Genomic DNA, 25387 nt, shown 5'->3' on the forward strand with positions numbered 1-25387 from the left:
ACAGGCGTGCCCCGGCAGCAGCATATAGAACATGTGTTAAGCTTCTGGGCTATGAGAAACAGCCCACAGCACAAGGGCAATCCTCAGCGCCAGGCCTCAAACACAGTGGGATCCCCTAATGGGTGGGTGTCAGAGCTGGGCTGGACAATTATGTGTTCCTTTTAGCTGCTTTGCTAAGCTCAGCAATGGAAAACACCAGCTCATCTTTCTTGCCATCTACCCAAAAGTGAGAAGCAAACTACAGCCCTCTGAACAGTTTTTGTCCCAGAGAACTCGCAGTGGGTGCTAGGGTGGTGACAAGGCAAAGGGAGTGCCGCAAACCAAGGTCCCACTCTCACTGGGTCAAGATAGTCCACCAGTTACAGGGCAATACGGAAGGAGGAGAAAGTCACAGGACCCAGCGTCAGGCTGGGCATAGGACCAAACTGTATCATGTCTTAAAACATTACAATGAGCAAGTCGGTAAACCTCGTGCTCCTCAGACCTTGACTGTAGAAAACAATGGCACTTACAGAGCAGTTCCAAGCTAATAATGGCTGCTAAATGCCCCAACCAAGTACTTGGCACCGAGTATGTGTTCAATAAGTTGTAGGTGAAATAAAAATAAGTAGGTTGAGCTCTTCAGAGGAAGCTGGTCACTACCTATTTTGATTGTTGACAGCTTTGCAGGGGACATTTTGGAGCTTTGTAGATATTAACTACAAAACAAAGAACGTATTCATGTACAGCTTAGAAAAACTAATTTACCTATTTAATGACCAGCTGTGACACGGGCTCCAGCCATTACATAGAGTCTATGGTAAGGAATGGAAAAACATGCCAGGGCTCTGTCTTTTTCCTAATTTGGAGATGGTGTGACATAATGAAGCAGGGCCCTGGCTGCCCCACCAGGCCGTACAAGAACACACAGATTTCCAATTCAGCTCTGAGTCATTTTCTAGTATAGCCGTGGGTGAAACATTGTGTCTGTAAGCCTTTGCTTTGTCATCTGAAAATTAAGGAATTTGGTATAGAAACTCTTTGGGTAGCCTTTTTGTTCCCAAACTGTGTGATCACTCATTATCCAAACAGGAGTGTGCGCGTATCAAACCGCAAACATTATGATTTCACAGCCGGGTCACAGCTGCACACACTGAATGACATGGCAGCAGATTTACAGAGCGGTGAGCTGGAGGAGCTGGCTGCAGCCCCGAGGCCTGGACCTCTCCCAGCTTTCTGTCTACAGGTAAGACTGGTCGCTTGGCTCAGGCTAGTCCTCTGTAGTTCTCCAATAAAGTCCTGGAGTTTGGGAACAGAAACCCCCAAGTGCCTGCTGTATGCCTCTACTGTTCACACTCCTGTCACACTCACACCGTTGCTTAAAACCCTGAGCCTGAAGTTCTATGAACTCACTCTGCCTTCTGCTTCAGATCGTACCCAGAGCTCCCTGAGCGCTGGGAATTCTCTATTTGCTTGGGGCCTGGCACAGCCTTTCTCCCTGGAGACTCCACATGTAACTTATCAGCTCTTGGAATCCCCTCCCTTTCTACTTTTTTTTTTTTTTTTTTTTTTTTTTTTGGTGCCCTTTGAAAGAGTTTCCTGCTGCTCCCAGTGCTTGCTCTGAGTCTGGGCCTGGCTCGTTCAAAGAAACCCTCAGCTCTGGTCTCTTTTGCCTACCTGTCAGTTGAACATCAGTACTGCTCTGAACCCCTGTCCTCAGTCCTTGGGTGTCCCTGTATTTTAGCTTCTCTTAGTTTCAGGTAACATCTTGTAAACACAAAGCCCGATTCTCAGCTTTATCATTAAGATTTCGAATCTATATTTCTCAACATCCTCCCTCCTGGATTTAGCAATGCCCACTTGTAAGTCCACAGAGTCCTTTCATAGTTGTCAGTGGCCCTGTGCTGGATCCCAGCCATACAAAGGGAAGCTGAAACAGGTAGACTATATACCAAAGAAACACACCAGAGACAGCAACTAGTACTCTCTGAAGAGTAAGATTTGGAGAAGTTACAGTGGCGGTAAGAACCTGACTGTGTGATGATGACTAAGTGGGACTACCTAGGAGGGGAGAAGGAGGTACCCCAAGCGGTGACACACTGGCACAAAGAAACACAAAGCAGGTGTACACGGGGAGAAGGTCTTCCAGAAGCTTGATGTCAGGAGGGCAGATGCTGCCAAACCCAGGCTGGTCCTGAACTCTCAATCTCCATGTCCACTTCCTTTTATCACAAAGCTACTTCTTCCGGGGAGTTTATGTCTCAGAATATTTCTTTAAACAGTGCTACATTGATAGGAAGTAGTTTCCTGACCTCAGCCATCTCAGTAACAAGTTTCACCTTACTGGCAGGATCAAAACTGAGTTCACGTTCCCAGACCCAGGAACCCACGTCTTCTCCTGCTCCTTCAGATGTTTCGTGTTTGTCTATTAACCAGTAAAGGATGTGAAGGAGATGCTCTTATCCTGTTACCTAAACTGAGGCACACAAGTCATAATTGTGTTGTTTGTCTTGACTTAGTTGACTATTCTTGCATCTTGATCATCCCTTTGCTTCCTTATCATTATAAAATTGAAGCCAGACACTAGGAAGTGACCTGGCTGCAAAAATTGAATCAAGGACTCTGAAACCAGGTGACCCGGATGAGGACCAGCCACTAGTGTTAACTTCCTCTATTAAACCCTTGTGTCAAAATATGGTCAGTTAAGGCAATAGTCCACTCATTCCCCTGGTTTTGTATTTCCATCCTATAAAAATGTTGTATACCCTGTGAGGATGCTGTTCAGATCTCGAACTGGTTGCCTCCCTGAGCTTTCAGAAAATAAAGCCATTATTTTTAAGCTTCCGTATCTGAAAGTCGTTTTCTCGGCTTCCTCCTGAACCCAACAACATTAGTAAAACCATCTTTCAGCTTACTTCTTACTTCTAGAGAAATAAGCTGAATTCATAATGGGACATATTATCCTTGTGGACATTTGGAGATAGGGCAAGGCTTATCCACAGTGCTGGTAAAATCTATGGCTGGGAGATCCTGTATTTATGTGGGTTACACTGTGACTGGCAACGTCTGTGGTTTCATTTTGCTACACACCAGTGAAAATTCAGCCTCATCTGATGTTTCTAGATACTACTAAGTGGACCATGGCTGCCTAAAGTCCCCCCCTCGCCCCCATTTAAGATCTACTAGCCTAGAGAAAATAATGTGAGCTACAGACTCAATCTCCAGTACAAAACTCAGTAAGGCACTAGTTATGTGATTTTTGGAAGGCTTGCTTTGTGCCTGACAACATGGGACCTAATCTTTATCTAATAAAATTGACATGAAAAGGGAAAATGTAGGTGAAGCAACAGGTAGAGCCCCAGAGCCTGAAAAGTCGGGTAAAAAATGGTCATGTACTAAGAACTGTGGTTCTTATTAGAGATGCCGATAGTATTGATGTATTATTAGAAAAAGAATGACTGGAGTTTAAAAGTGACGAGTGCACTGTTCTTCCCGTGACCTAATAGCAGCAAGGCCTGCTGGGAGCGTACTTCTTGTGACCTAATAGCACCAAGGCCTGCTGGGAGCGCAGTTCTGGCCATCACTTGCCCAGGGATCCTTTTGTAACTTCTTTCTCAATGTTGAGACCATTTCATGTTTTACCAAAGCCGTCCATGCTTAGCACAAATGACTGTAATGACAGTACTTACTTGCCTGTTCACTAGGCTGCAGTTTCCCAAAACTCTCCTGGTCTGTCACACTCGCCTCATAAGCCAGTGAAGCTCTCATCAGTAGATACTCACTGAAAGGCTTTGCGCAAGGTCTGTTGCTTCATTGGATCTTTTAGGGGACAAATTCTAAAGTAGAACTGCCACATAGAAATAGGCCCCTCATTCCATACCACACCGTGATAAATATGAGCCATGGAATCTGACTAGACAGGCTTAATCCTCAGCCTCCACCTCACCATGTAGTGTTTGACAAAGCCAGGGAGTCATAGAAGCCACTGTTGTCTCATTTGACAAATGTAAGGGAAGACAGGACGCACAGAGCTGCTTTCTGAACGCCATGTGAGATGACAAGGCAAGTCTGCTCCTGGGCCCATAACTCAACTCAGACTCAGGTGCTCCCATGGCCAAATAAGGGTTGACATATCTGCTCTGTTAAAATACGAAGTCGCTGGGAGGAGTGACAGGGCAGAAATGTGCTTCTCCAGTCTGAAGTTTAGAAATGTAACAGACCATTGCTAATAACAATGTTTGCTAGAAAAACGCCTCATCTCATATCCACATGTGCATATTAATGACAAGAACACTCCCCACATCACACTGTTGAAATCTGCTGCTTCCCACCCTGTCTTCCAGAATATAGAAAATGGTGAAATGAGTAACCGGCACAGTTTGCCATTAAAAGAAACTGTGCTTTGTCCTGGCAAGGCAAGGACCAGAAGTTCTTTCCCCAAGACTGGCTAAATACATTCCTCTGCCATTACAAAAACAAAGAAAGAAAATACAAAATTCTTATTTTGCTTCAACACCACAACTTGGAAGAGCAGTTTAAGCAACATCTGACAGAGAATCCAATGTTGAGAATCAAAGAATTATGCTCAACCTAGCAAAATGTATGATTTTAACCAAAACATGCTAATGTGAGTGTAAATAGAAATTATGGAGGTTTTGAAACATTTAGGAATAGCTGAAGAATTATTCAGTCCTAATGCTTGTTCCTGAAGAAAGGAACCAAGTATGGGTACCATACAAGGACAGCCGCCTCCCAGCTGAAGGAAGTGTCCACTAGTAAGGGAACAACATTTTTTCATTCACTCAATCACTAACTGGGACAGGATCAAATGTGGATATGCTACAGACTAGCAAAAATAAGATATAGCACACACGCACACACGCATGCGCGCGCACACACAAAAGAGGCCATTTAGCTTGGAAGTCAAGGAGTCAAGGAAGGAAGGCTTCCATAAGAAGATGGCAGCATCTTCGAGCTTTGATAGATAGTCATAAGTTTCTCTGTCGGACAAGATCCACTGAAAGGGGAGAGGGCTGAGAGAGAAATGAAGTTGTTATTTCCTTTCAGGACAGTTGGGGCACTGGAGCCAAGAAGAGACCTGGAACAAAGTTAATGCTATTTTTACAAGCTAGAAGAATACCAGCAGCAGGAGTCCTGGCCAGAACCACCCCCACAGAGTGCAAACAAAACTCCTCCTATCTGCTGCCTGTCTGCTGGAGAACTCACTAACCAGTCCCTTAAGAACAAAATGTTCTTTTATCTTTGGTTTTTTTTCATTCCCACAAAGTCCTTCCTCCTCTGTTTCCCGAGCTGGAAAACACATGAACTGAGTTGTGTTGTTCTTTGAACTTTATCTTCTCCTCCCAGGTTATCTTTGGGAATGAGAGTCTATGGGGCATTTTTGCTGAGAGTTGACAACCTCCTCCAGGTCAGAATATGGGGTTCATAGCTGGTCAGGTCAGGCCAGCATACGACATACCATGATTATCAGGGCAGTTTTGTGAGAGGCCTGCACGGCATCCCACAACAAAGTTAGGCTTTCATAATGACATTTGGGGTCTCAGCATTAAGTTCATCCAACCAGTTCTTATGGCTGTTTCTGATCAAAACCTATACAGCTGAAAGTACTGATTTCCCCATTCATTTGGAGGACATGAGAAAGACAAAAACAGGGAACCTAAGGAGACAGAAGGAGTCAAATCCTTGGATTCTTCTTTTCTGCCTGCCTGTCTGAAGGGAAGGAAGTGGAAGTTCTGCTGAGAGATATTTCATGCCTGGGAGGGAACTTCATACAGAAATGAAAGACCTTCATCCACTAAACTCTTTCTTTGTAATAGGCATTTTAATTCTGAGGTGAGAAAGCCAAAAAGAGAGGCTTCATTATTGGGTGCCTAATGTGTGACAGACCCACTATACCATTTTCTTTGAGGGGTGTATGAATGTACATGCGCGCTCGCGAGTGTGTGTGTGTGTGTGTGTGTGTGTGTGTGTGTGTGTGTATAATGTTATATATCACTAGTTTTTTCATGGAAAGAAAGATGAAGAGCCATTTCTGATCTTTCCCATCAAAGAGAAAACAAAAGCTTAAAGGGAGCCCCTTCTCAGGCAGAATGAGAATTTAGAGACCTGCCACCTCAAATCAATATTATAGCGCTACACAAGCACAGAGCAACAATACTAATCTCCCTAGAAGGAATGACACTAGACTGGTTTGCTCACTGCTGATAAGTTCCAAAGTCCAGACCCAGAATATGCTTGATATCCATCTTTTTTCTATGTGTGGTCAAATGGTCTTCTCAGGTCCCTCAAGCCTCTGTTCTCTGCAACTCAACATAACCGATACTAGGTGGATAAGGCACGGCATTCTCACATCTGGGCCTCTTTACCTTCCTAGATATCCTAATCCCGAGCTGGCTGCAAGGTGAAAGGACAAGACACTGGAAAGGAAGCTATGAGAATAAAACTTGATGAGAATTATCAGCAGTGAGAACCCCTTCACCCGCACTCTCCAGTCAGCATAGGGCTCAATTCCATCCTTTAAGAACCTAGGAATTGATTATGTCTTTGAACTTCCCAAACTCACTTTCCATAGGTGGGGAACTTATTGACTGTAAGAGAACTTATCACAGAAGACATAAGCCAAAGATTCTGGAGGTAAAATTTCTGTCAGTGAGCTCTGCATTTGGGCAGTTAATTGGGGCCATCTAGGCGTGTCCAATCTCAGTACAGAGTGTCCTGGGCAGACATAAAACAGGTGAGTTTTGACACATCCTTAGAGAGGCCAGCAAAGCTGACAAGGAAACCACAATGCCTGCAGCTCCCACTACAAGGTCCTCTTCCCTGAAGCCACAGCCAAGTGTTTGTCACCTGGGTGAGGCAAATGGTTGAAACTGTCACCCCAGGGACAATTGCAAAAGACATGAAGAGAGCTTCCCTGACCTCCTCTGTGATCACCATGTCAGAGTCACGATGAAGCAGGAACACTGCATGTCTGTCCACCCTCTATCTCTGTCTGTCATTGTACTTTAAAACCCAACACATGACATTCTACTCAGAAGCACTGCTCATACTGGGAAGAAAAACAACCTTGCCTGTGCTCAGAGCCACACCACACATCACCCAGCTATCACACATGTAGTCCTCTTGTTTATTCTGTCTCTGGACCAGAGCCTGAGAACAGAAAGATGAAGGATGGAGCTCTCAAACTGATAAGTGCTATCCAATCCGAACATCGGGAAGCAGACAAACCTTCACTCTAAAGTTTAATGCGACGTTACTCATTTCTTAGCTACCTATAAAAACACAACACAAGGCTCACCACTAGAAATATGAAATAAAGAATATGACATCCTTATTCTCAAGGTGTTCACAGTCTGGTAGGAAGAAAATCAGATCAATTAAAAATTTACAACACAATGTGATAATTTCTTCAAGTAAATAAATAAACATAATAAAAGAAGCCCAATTAACAGAACATCTAAATGTGACTATTGCACCGAAGTTCCTGCAAGAGGGGAAGCTTGTCTCGAGCCTCAGATTGGAGAGAGTCACATACCTGGAAATGACTGTGGTCTGCAACACCCTCCCTGATCCACAACACCCTTCCCCATCAGGACATTGTTGACAGGTAGTAGCTCCAAGTGGTGCTGAGTATGGGGGCTGGGTATTACTGGAGGGAGCTCCCAGTGAAAGCAGACCATCCCACTTTTTGTTCCTTGTCTTCTCGCCTTCTAACACAAATGGAACTTTACTATATATCAGTGTCAGGACCTTGTACTTCCAGGCTACAAAACTCGTAAGTATAAATTTACACTCTTGGTGTCTGTGGCCTTGGGTATTGTAAAGTAGATGAAACCTTAACAGTTGTTTCTAGGCAGAGAGCATATGTGCCAAGACAGAGATATAATGGAATGAGATCTGGAAACACAATATATGCAAGTCCTTGAAAGAGTCAGTTCTTGATTCTAAGGCAAAGGTTTTCAACCTTCTTAATGCTTGACCCTTAATGAAGTTCCCCCAACAATTAAATTATTTTCATTTCTACTTTGTAACTGTAGTTTTGCTACTGTTATGAACCAGAATGTAAGCATCTGTGTTTTTCAATAGTCTTCATCAGCCCTGTGAAAGGGTTGTTCCACCCCGCCCCCCACAAAGGGGTCATGACCCACAGACTGAGAATCACTTCTGTAAAGTGGGAATCAGCAATTCAGATTTGGAATCTTACTGGGCCACCTGACTGCCTAAGCTCTTGCCTTATCTCCCAAACAGCAAAAAGGACAGGTACATGTCACCTGACACGCCTGAAGTTGTGTGACTACAATCCATTCTGAGACTTTCATTTTGGCCTGGTAAATGCATGCATACACTCACAACTAAAAACACAGGTCCACAACACAGAGTTAATTTCCCCTTACCATGGGAGACACAGTCTGCAGGATTCTGACTGGTTCTGGTCTACTTTATCCCATTCTATTCTGACAATTCAAAGTCATGTATTGATATTTGTGTTCATATATTTGCCTTATGAATTACAAGACCTAATTTGAAACAAATGTTCTTGTACTAAAGGATGGGAAAATATATGACTATAGTAAAATTGAGAGATTCTGAGAATTATAGTATCCAGAGAAGGAAAAAGAAGGAATCTAGAGTAGAGATGAAGGTGAGAACACAGCCTTCACATGTAACTATAATTCTTTGCTTCACTGTATTTTTCCCACTAAAAATTGAGAAAAGGATTTGGTTTTGGTTTACTTTGGTCCATTCCAGTTAGATAGTTTTATGGAGTTGAGAACTGAATTCCACACGCTACCCACACTGATCTCCTACCCCAGTCCGGGGTGTTGTTCTACGTGCCCTATCCCCGTGCCAGAGTGTGCTACGAGGTCAGGTGGAGTTTTCAAAAGTGATTAAACTAATGCAAGGACTGAAGACTTGAAAGTTACATAGGAGATAAAATCAAGACTTCGATCAAGTCACTGAACTTATGAAAAATGCCGAATATTTTACTAAATAAATATACTATGTGTAGAGGAATACATGAACACACTCTACCATCACACACGATGGATGGAAGTGAACGGAACTTTATCAAATTTCAGTAAGCCACAGAACTATCTAGAATAACTTTTATACTATGATGTATTAAGAAATTAATAATTTAGAAACCAATGTTATATTTGATTAAAAGTTTCCTAACTCTATTCAAGTACCTACATGTATGAAGGCCTTCATTCTTACATCTTGACTCATCAGCTTGACCTTTGCTGTGCAAACAGAGTCGTATCCTAGGTTTGGCAGCACTCTGTTTACCAGAGGACCCACAGAACTGGTGCTGGGAGGGGAAGAAGAGGTTACCTAATCCTCCTGCATGGGCATCAATGAGCGAGGCTGCCACCGCAATCCCAGAAGGAAGACCCAGCTCTGTTGCTGCTTCTGGTATGAGCCCAACTCCAAGAGAAGCTCCGGGAGGCAACACGAGATTTCCTGTGTAGACATGAGAGAAAACAAACACCCATCAGTCGGCAATACACTAAAGGGAACAGAGGGTTTTCTTAAGAGGACCCTTTTGCTCCATCCTCTGTGCCTGCATTTTCTCAACTTCACAAAGACCATGCAGCCGTGAAATGTCCTTTTGCTCATTCTGTGACCTTGGTATATGTCTTTGATATGCATGTAAACACACACTCAAAAAGAAACAGAAAAGTGACTTCTGTAGTTGCTTCCTATCATAGGATAAGGGAAGGAAATATTTTGTTCCAAGGAAGAATTTCTTGAGTTTTCTGTTCCAGCAGGATGAGATGGCTCAGCTGAAATCCCGGGGTTTCTATGAGGCTGCCGCTTAACAGAAACAGTTCTTTGGAGTTTTGCAATGAGTGACCCTGATAGTTCAAGTGACCTTGAGTTCTTACAGTCAGGCAGGCTTTTAGTTAATAATTTATTGATTGTCTAGCTTTGTGTTGGCACTGTGGAGCGGTAAAAGGCTGTTCTTGTTTTTCACCTAGTTAGGGAGATGAGATAAAGACATAGAAAACCATGTGAGGCAGAAGAAAATGAACCGATCTCTCCGTTGCCAGCTGCTTGACAGGCAGAGCCCTTTTCACTCGCAAAGATGCTCTAGCTGGATCTTAGCCCTGCAGGGGCGGAATAAGACTTAGACTATCAGGTATTGTATCATGCAATATCGTTTGCCCCTTGTGATTCTGAGATGGCAGAAGTGCCTTAGGATTTCAGCTCAGAGAAAGGTAAGTGAAGATGGCAAAGGACTTCCACAGCCCCGATAACTGGAGGTAAAGCACCCCCCAGTCCACACTTCCAACTATTTTAAATAATGAGCTTCTGTCTATAACTAGCTCTGAAAATAGGTTAGCCACAAAGACTGATATCATGATGGTGTGTTTTGGAGCATCTTTATTCAAACCTGATTTTAATAAATTTACATTTAAAATGCAAAATCACTGAATTTCTGTTTTGAAAAGCAAAGTGTTTGGAATTATCTGGTTGTGTAATTTTACTTTTCTAGCATTCATTTAAAAAAAACTCCAATGGAAATCTAGTATGTGAATTGTGATATGCTTGGTGAGAAATGCACCAAAGAGTCATTCAGTTTGGGAAGGTTAATGTAAATATCTCACAATTAATTTCACATAAGTTGGGTGCACAGTTTATTGATACTATGCATATCTACTGTGAACAGAATACTGGGCTTTTATCCTTAAGCACAGCAAAAAGAAATGATAGACAACTTATATGTTGAAATGATATTTTTATCTATTAAGTTAAATAAGACATATCAGAATTAATTCATCTACATTTAAAACCTTTACTGTGAAGCCTAGAAAAGTTTAATTGAATTATTCTGGTCTAATGAACAAGGTACAAATAGTAGGAATAGGCTGACCTCTGGTTTGTGCTCATTTCCCAGGCCAGAAGTACTGAGGAAGAGCTGTGTTCTAGATTATGGAGAGACTCTAAATTATATCATATATAGTCTGCAAATATGATAGACATCCTCCTGGGATAAACCCATCTAGTTCCTTCGTTTTGCTAACAACTTCTAAGAAGGGTATAGAAGTATCTACTGTGTCTCAATCTCACAGACAGCTGTCAGGAAATTGAAAGTATTCCAAGCATACAATTCCTGCAGCCACATAGCTTGAGAGTTGGAGGTAGGCCTTAGAGTCTTCTGACATCAAATCTTGTACTCTGATGTCTGAAGCAAAAACTTTTCTTAAATATGCTTTAGATAAGTGAGGGGATCACAAAAAGTATTTCTAAAACAAGCATTATTGTACACGTTAAAACTACTACTATTTGGGTACTGCCTGCAGAGTTATTTTGAGTTCTAATAAATAATGTAAATAAGAAAGAAGAAGGTTTACTTTCATCCTCAAGGTCTGCAGCTTTAGAAGAAGTAACTTTCTTGGACAGTTTTAGATCAAGTGGGAATTTGCATGGTGGACATTTTTTCTCTGGGTATATTTAGAAAAAGAACTTAAGTGGTAAATGAACAAATCTGGCTTCTCTGAGGAAGACTGTGAGCAGAGCCCTGGGCTACCAGCAGATCTGCTTGTCAGTATACACATGGGCTGGGAGAAGAGGGTGGAACAGTCAGAAAGGGTTAGAGACCTTGCTATAACACTGCAGTGACAGGCTAGAACCCGCTGGGTGGCTCAATTTGAGTCTTTAGATGCTCATTCCAGCAACATTTTAGGAGAGGACACACTTGAGAATAGGAAAGAACACAGAAGAGTCATTAAGATAGGAGTAACTAGGATGCAGGAATAAAAAAGACATGAGAGATTTTGTTGAACAAGAAATAAGTAATCATGGTGGTAGCCTTGATATAGAGAACATGGGAGGAGGAGATGCAATGGCTTGAATTCTCTTATCCAGAAAGGGAAAGGTGACCAGCTTAAAACATCGAGGGCGTACACTAGCCAGCTGCCAAGCTTGTCTCTTGAATACCCTCAACTGCAGATTCTTTCTCTAGGGTCCCTGTCCTGTAACTTAGAACGAGGGAGGCCTGCTATAGGACCCTTGCCTTACAACATTGCTTGGCTGGTTAAAGTGATGTGGAACTATATGTACTGATGGTTTCCTCTGTCACAGATAAACACTCTCAGCCAACACCTGAGACCACATTTGTCTCAGATCTATTCCCAGACGATTCAGCCCAGGGCAGTAAGCCAGGCTTCCAACACTAGTGATCTAGGAATAAAAATTAATGTTCACCATGATGAGTATCCCTCCTTAAATTGGAACCACAGTGTTCAGGAATCAACCATATAAACTCAAACAAGAAGAAACTCTGTTTATCCAAACCAGGAGGGCACAACATGAAACAGGAAGGTGGAAATAGGTATTTTGAGAATTCAAGAAATCTTCCTTCCACATCTACATTTTCTCACCCAGAACCATCAGAGAAGGACTAGGGATGTTAGATGTGAGCTGATAACTTTCCCAAAAGTTTTCATTCAGCAGAAAATTTAATAAACCACAACATTGCTCTTCCCAGAGCTAATGTCCCTGACTAAGCATCTGCAATCCCTCTTATGCTTTGTCAAACCACTCACTCATGTGTTTCACAAGCCAGTTAAAAGATGCTCCACACTGATTTTCACCTCCCCTGTGCCAAGTTCCAAGTGAAATGGCCCCTGTGATTTTAAAAGTTTCACACTGAAGTCTACAACTAAGAGGTTGGGAAACTAAGATAGTAAGCCTTGTAGAAGATCTCAAAAAGGTAGAATGTATGTGATATGCCTAAAGAAATGAGGAGGGATCCCTACTCTGGCCTTAGAGAATGAATAAAATCTCCAAGGTAGAGATAACACCTGGGAAAAGGTTGAGATGACTTCCAAAGATGAACAACATATGCTATCATACTAGAATTATTATGTTCCAGAAAGTAGCTCCATCAAAAGATATGGTGGTTCACTGTAGGAAGCCCAGAGGGGCCAGGAGTTGCTATAAGTATCTAGTCTATTAGAATATAAACACTGAGGAAGAGTGGTGTAGATTGTCCTGAAGTCGTTTGTATTTTAATGTTAATTCCATTTCCCCAAGAAGGGCTGCCTAGTCATATGACTCCAACTAAACTTTCCCATTTTAATTAGTAAAATAATTGAAAGCCAGTGACTGGTGGGGCGAGGGAGGTAGAGAGGGCAGAGAGGTCTGTGAAAGTCAAAGGATGGAGGGGGAAGGTCGTGGCAACATGGAGCTTCCCAAGACCAGCTAGACCCAGGTGATATTGATTGGTGTTAAAAAGCTATGAACAATACGGATTTTACGGACCTAATATCTCATATAGAAGGGCAGTTTGTATCTTTGTGTATTTGATGCAATCTTGTTATGTAGAGGGTTTGCATGTCACTTAAGAGTTGAACATATAATCCTGTATGAAAAGCTATCTGGCTGTAGAGTTGTGCTTGTGGGATTTGGGGGTACAGGAACACCCCAGGACAGAGGTGGAGAACAAGCGGTAGTAAATCACCAAGGGAAGGGAGTTTTGAGCAGACAAGTTGGGCTCTGGAGGCTCAGACCTGGTGCCAGAGGTGTGTGTGGCTCCATATCAGGGTCGGGCTTGAGACATGAGACCTCATGGCCAGAAAAGGGATAAACCTTTGGTGTCTTTCAATATGTACTGCAACAGAGTGAAGAACGGGGGTATAGCTATGAAAGAGACAGCACATGGCTGCAGACAGCAAGGCACTAAGGAGCTACTTAAGCTTAACCTTTAGATTTGGTTGTTAAAAATAGACCCTACTGTATGAGGAAAGGCTAGAATAGGAAACATTATTTTATCTTTCAAATACTAAAACAAGGGGGAAATGCCGGCTGCAAGATATAATGCAAAAGAATATGACTTCACTGTAAAAATAACAATGGTGATAGATGAATTTATAAAACTATATTCCTAGGAGGTAAAACACACACACACACACACACACACACACACACACACACACACATGTTTCCAATGGAGGAGAGTGTATGGGTGGATTTTTGCTTTATGTTAGCCCATCCTCTCTTTTGTTATACTTTGAACTAACAATTCTTGTATAATAATTTTAGAGGTGTTTTTCTGCTGTCCTGGAAAGAAAGAAAGGAAGGAAGGAAGGGAGGAAGGAAGGAAGGAAGGAAGGAAGGAAGGAAAGAAGGAAGGAAGGAAGGAAGGAAGGAAGGAAGGAAGGAGGAAGGAAAGAAGGGAAGGAGCGAGGGAGGGGAAGGAAAGCAAGCAAGCAAATTAACCACAAATAAACCATATCATCTATTCCACAGAATCCTATAGAGTCACTAAAATACACAAGAAAGAATTAAGGTATGAATAAGGTAGGAAGACAAAGACAAAATAAGGGACAAAGTCAGGATGCAAAACAGTGTTCATCCAATGTTGTATTTGTGATACTTTTCAAGACTACAAACATTCTAGCACAAGAACACATTTACTTCTAGAAGTTTCTAGGGGGAAAAACTGATTTCTTAATAGCACAGATAAGATGTATGCTATGAGGTACTCTCCTGACCATCCATGTCTTTCCAGATCATGACCTTGTGTGTTTGTTTATAACAAACCAAACTGGCTTAAGTTTACATAAAAACAAACTGAAAGCAGATTCCCTGCATCTTTTCTAAGTCCTGTTCCTGAAGCTGAAGACAGGAAAGAAACCCAGGGACAATTCACCTACACTCTGATCTCTGGCTGTGTTACACTTTCACCTTCGGATATCAGATGGCCCTGAGGACTCCTAGGCCCCATGAATTCCCATCTGAATGGACATATTTGGCCTGAGTGGTCAAAGCTGGAGCCTACAATTACCGGGTGGCTGCAGTCCCTCTTCACAAGCTCCTATTACACCAAACCTTCCCCTACCAGTTTTTCAATTATCTATGACTAATGAGCACTCTGGGAACAGTTTCAGACACACACATAATCCTCTTTCCTGATGTCAGCAGCAGAAATTAATGACTATGTGGATCTCTGGGAGACAGAAGATGCATTATAATGGTCAACAGAACTGTTATCCTCTCCAGGAAGGGGGGAGGGTATTGAATTAACTGGAAGGTTCAGTGTTTCTTTGTATTCTGAGAGGGAGATGAAACACAGGGAGATTTGGCTCCAGGCCCATAGAAATGTCAAAGAGGTTTGGGCGTGGGTGGCATGTGACCCTGCTTCCTCATGCTTGCCTGGAATGCAAGGAACAGCTCAGCGGGGCAAGGCTGACAGGCCAACCCCATTATGTCCAAGGCTGTGCTAAAGAACACTTTGCCCTGCCAGTTGGAGAGAGTTCTGGAATTCTTTCAAACTCAACCTACTTTCAATCTGATTTAAAAGTGGGGAACATGACTGAGGACATACAATTCTCAACCACTGTGCAGGATTCAGGGACAACTCTTAAGTTTCACATGTCTGTTTCACACAGACATGGCACATGCTTGAATGATTCAAGAAAGATGGTAAGGTCTTGCCTGACTCAGATCACATGGGTAGGTCAGCTTAGGGGATTTTCTAGAAAACTGGGACATCTGGAAGAAAATGGCTGAAAAGATTGTAGTAGTCTTGGCTACTGAATTGGTGTTACACATATCCTAAATGAGTCATCCAAGAAGAGGCTTCCTGAGAAAAACAAAGCTAATGTTCTTCCCCTCTTCCAGGATAGTGTCTGATATGCCTCCTAGAAATCAGAGGACTAGAAACTAAATTTCATTTCCATTACTGTTTTGATATCAAACCGTATGATATTTGTTATCACTCTCCATAAAAACAGTGAGTAGACACCTATGGTGGGCCACACACTGTCCCAGAGCAGAAAACAGGTCGAGGATCAATACAGAGGAAATCCTTCTGGCAGTTACTAGTCCTTTCTAATACCACTTCTGTTACATGTTAGTTAATATGTCTTATAAGTACTCCATAGTTTAGATGATTTGATACATTCAAAATATCTCTGATTTTGTATTCTTGGTATTAATAGACCCTATATACCCTAAACTTTAAATGTACTTTTAAATAACCTTCTGTATTATACCTCTATACTGGGTTCTTTCCATCTCTCCAGGTAGAAAGAGAATAAATCCCAGACATCCATTTCTCTACATATCTGTTTTCTCCCATTCCCATGTGTTTACAATATACTTTTAAAGGTAATGTTTACTTAACAAACTTACACTGTTTTTTTTTATATTCTAAGACCATAAGATATAGATCAATAAACTTGAACAGAAACATTAAACTGGAACATGCCTATGCAGCATTTTAGTAGAAAGTAAACAAAACAGATGAACACTAAATTTAACTCTAAATCCTGGATATTCCCAGGGGAAAGAAACTAATATAATCCCACCAGTGGCCACGCTCATTTCAAACTCAGGACAATGACACAAATCAAGGGCAATGTACATACCCAGCAAATGGCAGAAGGCATGACGCCGCCTCTTCCTGGGCACAAAGCCTCTTCCTATGGTAGCAAGAGACCACAGATACCAGATTCTTACAGAACACAGCTTCAAGTCCTCCCAGCTGGACAAGCTGGTTCAAAGAATCCAATTAGCAACCAGTTGGTGCAACAGGTCAGTGAGCTGAAGAGCAGTGTGTACATCGTGTATTTCAACAACATGATTATTCACGCCGATGAGCCTTTGCTAACTGTTCTTGGAACATTTCTGTTCATATAACTTTCCATCCTAATAACAAACCAATGAAAGGAAAATTCTTGTGGAAGACAATAGATTTCAATTATGTAAGTTAGAGTCTAAATATTAGAGTTTATTATTTTATAAAATAGAAACAAAACCACAACATTTCAATTTTTTCCCCCAGTTATCCAGGAAGGAAAGAGAATGAGGGGTTACATTTAAGGATCAGATCAGGATCAGAATTCAAAGGTCTGACTCTAAAGCCTGAAACTTTCCCAACTTACAAGGCAATTTTGGAAAGTGGCTTAGGTCTAGACTGCACTGAGCAGGAAACAGAGGCACCACTGATAGGCTGAATACAGGAACAAAATCCCAAGGACCAAATATTCTAACACACTGCAAACATCTACATTCTCCTTTCCTAGACTGACCCTTACAAAGCAGGAATCCAAAGAGGGAACTGGATCTGTGGTGGTCATAGAAGCAAAGTCTAGATTCAAAACATGGCCCCTAACTCACAAGGCTTCCTCTGCTTTCTATACCTCCTACTATAGAATGCTACTCTGGTCCCTCCATAGTACACAGAAGAAAGCCAGGACAGAAGAAAGTCACCTGGAGTCTAGAATAGCTGACAAAACTCAATAGCTTCCAGAAGTATGGGAGGCAGCTCTGAACTATTCAGGGCATAGCTGTAGTCTTTGAGTTTGAAATCATCAGCTCTGACATCCACAATGACCTAATTCTCTAGATAATTGTTGATGACCTATTTTGTTCTCACTTAGCCTAAGGCTACCTCCTAAAATCCTTCCCTAGGTAGATCATAATTAATCCCTCTTTCCTCTAGAACCCCACAGTATGGTGTCTGGAATTAGATCATTCTGTTCTTTATACAGAAGGACTTTTTTCCTTGCACGTACCTCTTTTAATTTCAATGATAATGGCCCAAAGGGCACCACTCTTTCAACTGTATTGTGAGAGGCAGGTGGGTTAGCATAGCTTGTGCAGGTCAGGTTAGGTAATACACAAGCCCACATGCACTCTATGGCCTTGCTATTCTCAGGGCTTATGACCTTCAGCAAGGGATTTCTTTCCACTGCAAACTCCCATGCCTATAGGAATTCTAAAATAGTGATATGTTCCTCCTAGAGTGGTAATTCATCAAGATAATGCCCAAGAAACACAACTGCTGATGGCCCACGGAGAACAACAGATCAGCAGATAGGAGACACTACTACACTTAGCACAGCTCTCTGTGCCGGGTATGTTGCATACTGTCTAGAACAAAGAGGTCACATAGTTCATTCTGGCTGAGTCTGAAAACTTTGAGGGCTCTATGGTGTTAGTGTGTGACAAGAAATAGGCTTTTGAGGTCATGGGAGCAAGCTGCAGAAACCATGAAAGGTGTTAAAGCATTCACAATAATAGAATTCAGTTTGTCAGCATGGAAAAAAAATGTCTCCCTGTGGGCATGTGTGAGAGCCAAAGTTATGTTTTGAGCTTTAGTTACTGTGTCTAAGAGATTTATTTAAAAAAAAAAATGCCTCTAATTGGTAAACCCCTTGCCCAAGGACAGATACTTCCTGAACGCTCGAGATCATTGTTTATGTTTTCACTTGTTAAACAAGTTTGTTGACCCAGTTGCACTGGATATGTTTGATCACATGTAGATGGAAGGTACACAGGCAGGATATCCATCAGGATGCGTGCTCGCCCCTGATTGTATGTAGGCAGGAGGTATGTAGGCAGGAAGTATGTCAGGATATATGTCTACCTGTGATTGGATCTGATAGGAAATACAAAGCTTTGTGGGTTTGCCTTTATAAGCTGCTGACAAATGTGACTTCTTGTCATTTTCTCGAAACCTTGGAAAGGGCCTAGCTAGAGTCTGTCATCTTACCCAGAATTTAATTAATGCATGCTTCAAATTTGTCTCAAAATTTGTGAAACTGGTCTTTCGCAAATGATTTTCAAGTTTAACACATTCCCATGATAAGTCTTCAGAGTGAAATGTCTTAAGAATGAGTGCAGAAAACATTCTTTTTGGAGTTATTTTAAGCACTAAATGCTGGCTTCAAAAGGAAATATTATTTTATCAACAAAACACTGAACTGTCAGGTGACTATGGCTTTCCAGAGAGAGGTAAGAAATGCAGCCATAGAGAGTAGCACCACATGTGAGAAAAGGCAGACTCAGGAAAGAGTGGCTTTAGCTGCCATCTTGCTTCAGGTACTATGTAGGGTTTCAGGATTTTAATTTGTTGTTTCACAGTTCAATGGAAACTACATTTAAAAAAAACAACAACAACAACAAAACCTACAGACCTAATTGTCTCAGTTTTAAACGATTGTCCAAATGACTTGCTTTTCCAAATGTACAATTCAGTATTGAACAGAACATTTGATCACTATAAAGACAGGAAAGTGATCTCAGAATAAAGGGTATTCTTTTAATCACTGGATTTCTTTGTGTGATTCCATTCCAGATGCAGCACAGCCCGAGAAGCACTGTCAGAGGTCAGTGTGGGTGAGCGTCTAGACTCAGTTCGTACACTGCTGCCAGACGGAAGATAACAGCCTCCTAACAACGGCTGCCTCTATGGGATGTCAAACAGCAACCCTCACAGGAAAGGGCCAGTCAGCAGGACTGGTGGTAACCGCACAAGGCCAAACATCTGGTGATTTCAAGACATCTGGGGCTTTTCTATCATGTAGACCAAACATGATTCAGGTAATTGACCAAATTTTTCACTTTCCAACCAGATGTCTCATTTTCACAGAAAGGAAGCCAGTCTTGTACTTTCATGTGCAAATATGTTATACTAAATTCACCCAAGAGGGCAGGATTAATTGCTCAAACTCAATGAACACTAAATTACATATTATTTTTCCCCAACTGTTTTACCCTTGAAAAGGCTTTCTGCTATTGTTTTGAAAAGTGTATATTTCATCTTAGAAGTGCCCTTTTTAAAGCCCGACTGCTCACATTTTTGACAGGGAACCAGAGTGCTACTACAAAGAGTGTGATTTCAGCAGTCAGTTTTATCCAGCTTTGGTTGCATGCCTCAACTTTCAGAGCTCAAGACCTCTAAATTCAGATTCTTTGTAGATAAACATTCATAACAAATGGCCATTATCAAGAAGCAAAAGCACAGTCCCTATAAGAGCTTGGTTGCTTCTTGTGTCTGGTACTGAGAATACAGAGGACCAAAGTATCTGTGCACTGCACAGGTTCTCCATCAAGAATGCCGGTAGGGCTGAAGAGAATGGTGTGTGTGTGTGTGTGTGTGTGTGTATGTGTGTGTGTGTGTGTGTGTGTGTGTGTGTTGACTAGCATTCTTACAGACTTTAAAGAGAAATGTCCAGTTTGTAAGGGAGGATGTTATCTGCAACATTTCCTTTCCTTTAACCATTATAGGGAGCATATGCTGGAATTTTGATTGTCAAGTTTATAAAGTATTTATGTGGTTAACAATGACCTATTTTCTATGCTGTTTTCCTGACAACCAATCATTTTACAGGACAGATGATGAAAAGAACATAACAAGGTGTCTCCCTTCAGTCAAGTGTAGTTGGCAAAACCAATGGCACTGAAACAATGTTTGAGGCATGAAAGTCTTTTGGTGTAATCTCCTTAATCAAAGTACTACAGACGTGTGGATAGGACAAGAGTACTCAGAATACACAGGGAACAAAGAGAAGCTGCTGACACAGAACTTACTAAATGTAACAGCCATCATGTTTAAAAAGCCAGGCTATAAATAAGCATTGAACATAAAAACAAGAGCGCCAAACTGGGCATTGTTTAGTTTTGACAGGATAGTAGGTTTTTGGTTTTGTTTAGCTGGTTGGTTTTGTATACTAGATTTCATCAGAATTCAGACACATCGCAATAATATGAAGAAACAGACTATGAATATGACTTCTAAGCTTTTCCTCCAGCAACCAGAACCTTTTTGCCCTGAAATGAAAGGTTTTGGAGCCCTACAGCCATTCTGCTCTGCCTCAAGTAGAGAAGGAAATGCCCAAAGGCTGATGTAGGCATTAGATCTTACATTCCAGGGATCCAGATTCAAGAACTAAGATTCTGAGGTTTGATACTAGAACCTGGCCTGTGGCATCAGACCATCTACCTGGAGCTATAAAGGAGGAACGGTGATGTGGGTTGTAAAAAAAAGCCCTCCATCAGCTTCCACAGGTGAAAAGAAGAAGCAGAAGACAATGACCTTCCTGCAGATTAGGGAGCATCCTTTCTTCACTACAGAGGGAGAGTCAGAAGACAGTGACCTTCCTGCAGATTAGGGAGCATCCTTCCTTCACTACAGAGGGAGAGTCAGAAGACAATGACCTTCCTGTAGGTTAGGGAGCATCCTTCCTTCACTACAGAGGGAGAGTCAGAAGACAGTGACCTTCCTGCAGGTTAGGGAGCATCCTTCCTTCACTACAGAGGGAGAATTGGACAAGTTGGCATTTAATCAAACCACTGGAGTCAAGTATATGAATACATTGCAGAATCACACTGCAACTTTACAGCACTTAAACTCTACTTGTCTGGGTTACCTGGGGTGGAGGTAGCATACAAATTTTTGAGAAAATGGTCAATTGATTAAAAAAATGAAAAATTCAAGATTTATAAATCTAACTTTCTCATTTTAAAACTCTTACTCTTTGGACATAGGATCTAGAAAAGTGAACATATTTTAGTCAAAATGATAAAAGATAATTGGCTCAAAGCACCTAAAGGAGTCCCTAGTCACCATGTCCATTTACTCAGGATACAAAAAGGGTCCCCAGAGGAAGCACTGACCATAGCAAGAACCAGCTCTACACTCCTACAGGCTTTAGTGTTCCCAACAGCTAGAGGAGGGAAGAGAAAGAGGAGAGAGGAAAGAAAAAGAAAGAAGGAACGTAAGGGTCATCTTTCAAGATTGTTTCCAGAGAAGGCATTTGAGGTTGTACATCCTCTAGGACACCCACAGAAGCAGTCTGCCAAGCCCTAGCATAAACAACAGAGCTGACTTTTAAAAGATAAATATGGAGAACATGAAGTTGAAGGTAGTTAAGACTTCATTATGGAAAATACACAAAGAGTAAAAAGAGAGAATTCTGTCTACTTCAATTTCTCTTTCCCACAGATAACTAGTAATAAAAAAAGTATCACAATATGCTCTTCCACGATATTAAGGTATGCATTATTCAATCCTCTGTGGCAGCGTTAGTATGCTTATACAACCTTAAAGTCTGTGGTTTAAGGTCAGCAGACATCGTTCCTCATCAATGAGTATCATGGTTTCTATTAGACAATGTGTCAGGATGCAATGGGGTGACTTAGTCAGTAAAGTCATTTCTGGGCAATCAGTAAGACATGAGTTTGATCACCAACATCCAGGTTAAAAAAAAAAACAACTAGGAGTAAAAATCAACACTTCTATAATCTCAGCACTTCTTCACAGAGAGCAGGAGAACCTTGGGGCTTCTGTGAGAGCCAGTCCAGCTGATTGGTGAGCTCCAGGTCCAGTTCAGCCAGAGACTGTGTCTCAAAAACTAAGGCAGAAATTGAAATGACATTGTTAAAGACCCCTGTTTTTCACATGCTTATGTGCACACATATGTGCTTACACACCATATAAAATATGCATATAACACCAGCACATATACACATCCACACAGAAAGGAGAATCTATCATACTTTAAGATATGTGATATTATTTAACCATATCTTAGAACTGAATACTTAACTTTTCTTTTGCTGTTTCAAGACAATCTAGACTTAGCTTCATTTTAAAGTATACTGTATGGGAAAGGGGGTGATCTGACCATAAAATCTGCAAATCTCAAGGTTAGACAAAGAAACTTTTCTTTCACAGGTAATACAATGATTTAGATATTCAAGGGCTTTCAAAGACTCATATGCTTAGTCACCAGTCTCTGATGCTGTCAGAAAGTGGTGTAATATTTCCTAGTTGTGGCCCAATAGCAGGAAGTTTCGTCATCTAAGTATGAATATAACGGTAGTAATGGTCCCTTACCTTCTCTCTCGGCATCCCAATAGTCATGTTAGCAGCTGTGTTATATCACACACTCCACACTACAATGGTTTGTGTTGCCATTGCCCCAAAGCCATAGTCAAGCAACCAACTGTCTTCTCTGAAACTGTGAGCCAGATGAAATCTTTCTTCTTCTGGTTTGGCTTAGGTGTGTTTTCTGTGGAGTGGAAAGCTGACCCATACAGAGAGGAATGAACAAGGCTAAGAGATGAGGGGAGAGAGTTATCTGATTGGCAAACGATGAGGAAAGAGAGCTAGTTATGTGATTGGCTAGTGAGAAGGATTCACACTACTCAGCCACCTATTTCAGGAAGGAGTTGAGAAACTTCGTTGGCTACATGATGTCTAGAAATGCGGTCAAACAATATTCAGAGAATTTCTGTGAGGTACTTTTGGGGTGAGGTATAAATGGGGTTATCCAATTATTCAGTGAGGACCAGAGGAGGTTTAGACTTCCCTCAGACTATACTTCCTGGTGGCCTTCCAACTAGTCAGCATCTTTCCCTCCTCTGGCCCAGAAACACTGTTTTTCCTGTGTCTCACTGAAGTCTGGTGACACTATTCTGAAACTACAACACGGGCTCTCTTGTTCCTCAGGCCTTTCGATATGAACCCTAAACAAGAAACTCAAGGGGTTCCCTAGCTTCTAGAATTGAGTGAGAGAATTTCTTATAATGAGTCCCTCTCTTTCTTGACACACTTTCACTGACCCCTGCCTCTGCCACACACAGCCTCACCCCTGCCTCTGCCACACACAGTCTCACCCCTGCCTCTGCCACACACAGCCTCACTCCTGCCTCTGCCACACACACCCTCACCCTACCTCTAAGGGAGCTCTGATTAGCATAGAACCATGCAGGAAGGGCTATAAGATGGTTCAGATCAGAAATAGGCAAAGTCCAGCAGGCAGGTTAAAGACAGAATCTTACAGTTTGGCTCATACACATTATACTCTAATTGATCTGTGACAACAATCAGTTCAGTGGATCATTTTTAAGATAAAGAATGGGATGGTCTGGATTTGCCCTGCTCAGTGTGAATAGGAATCTCAAGGAGTCAGATGGGGATATGACACATTTTCTGCCTTCCTCAGGTACCAGGCATGCATGTGTGCACAGATATACATGTAGGTAAACATTTATCCACATAAAATAAATAATTAAAAAAATAAGAATGACGCCTTTAGGTCTGATAGGGAGAGTACAAAGGAAGGTGATAAACGAAATACAGATTTATCAATACTTAAAAGGCAGTCATTGGCAGCTCGATTCTTCATATGGAGGAAGTACTGGGTAAGCAGTCGAACCGGAAACTGACAGCAGCTGGGAGAGCACACATCCAATTCCAGTGTATCTACTTATTTTTTGTCTAATCAAAAATAATTTGGAAATAAGAAAAACAAACCTCATGGTCAAAGTAGGAAGAAGAAAAGGGACAGAAATGAGAGGGACAGAGGGGCATTAACCCTTTCCCTGAGCTCCTGCCTTCTCATTACCTTATCTCCTCATTTGTCATCTGCTCTGATAGGCCAGCCAGATGACAACAAGTGTCTCCAGGCCTGCCATGCCCCAGGGTCACGTAAAGCGTTTAAGAAACAATGTGCTTGGGCCTGACCCTCTATTGTCTTATTGCCATAAGGAGGTGGGCTACCCTCTCTTCCAACGAGGACCTGGAGTCTGAGGAGCTCTACTTCCTTGAGTTCTGCAGTGTATGAGCATGCTGTTTCACAGAAAATGGGATGGCCTCTAATATATAAAGTAATATCTAAATGAGTCTAGAAGAAAATACCAGGGAAAGTGGGGTACCAGTATGAGAATATTCTAAAACAATAAGAAGACAAAAGTAGCCATGCTGTGTTGGCAGAGCCGTGTGTATTAAGACCAACCAACTCCCAGGAAGACAAAGCCAATTGATACCTAAGCGTCATCCATCTGGGGCTCTGCTCCTAGAGAGGGCTTCTCAGAGTGCGAAGCAGTCCAAGAAGAAAAATGCAGACAGACAGCTGAACCAGTTAAGCAAACAAGGCAGAGAAGTAGGCCTCCCACACAGCAGAAACCAGCAGCTTCTATAAAACTCTCAACTCAGGGCCAAACAGCCCTCTCCTTTCCTTTTCTAAAACTGGTAATACTAAGATGAAAACATAAACTTCAATAATTTCCCTTTCTTTTCCTGCTTGAAACTTACATACCTAGTTGCCTAGGCTTGATGAATGGGCCTTGTTCCTTTCCACATCCTGGGCTCAAAGTGCTATTCTCTCTGTGCCATTCCTTGCTCCTTCATCTGGCTGCCTTCTCTACATCCACCTGCGGGCAGCATGGAGATCACCATCTCCGGGAAGGTTTCCCTCCCTGCCCATCTGCCCCACACCCTGAGCTATGTCTAACCATAGAAGACATGCCTGAATTTTACACGTCTCAAAGTATTTTGCACACTAGTTAAAAAACACATCTATATGTTGATGCAAAGTATCTCTTAGTGTAAATAAAACAGAAAAATAGATGCTAAGCTAAAAGAAGTTAGATACATTTCAAGAGTACCATGCAGTTCTGAGACTTTAGTATATTGGCATGCAATGACAGACAAAAACAAACAAACAAACAAACGGACCAAGGATAGGAATTCCCTGATCTCAAATGCCTGACTATAGACATTTGTTTTCCTCTCAAGTCACAACAGGCTCTGAAGTGTGCACGGCATGATATACTGCTGTATTGTTAAGATGGCGTCTGC

At 41.9% G+C, this 25387-nt stretch overlaps 1 protein-coding gene across 4 annotated transcripts in view; it reads right to left on the minus strand.

Annotated features, from left to right (window-relative positions):
* The window catches only part of FGGY (FGGY carbohydrate kinase domain containing), a 358793-nt gene that overhangs the window by 176275 nt on the left and 157131 nt on the right, over nucleotides 1–25387 (minus strand). For all 4 annotated transcript variants that reach the window (XM_080921783.1, XM_080921785.1, XM_080921784.1 and 1 more), the window contains one exon: nucleotides 9337–9465. In XM_080921783.1, coding sequence (XP_080777909.1) covers nucleotides 9337–9465 — 129 coding nt within the window. The remainder of the gene's footprint in view (nucleotides 1–9336; nucleotides 9466–25387) is intronic.

Source organism: Micromys minutus, assembly GCF_963924665.1.
Source record: "Micromys minutus genome assembly, chromosome: 9".
NCBI classification, from domain to species: Eukaryota; Metazoa; Chordata; class Mammalia; order Rodentia; family Muridae; genus Micromys; species Micromys minutus.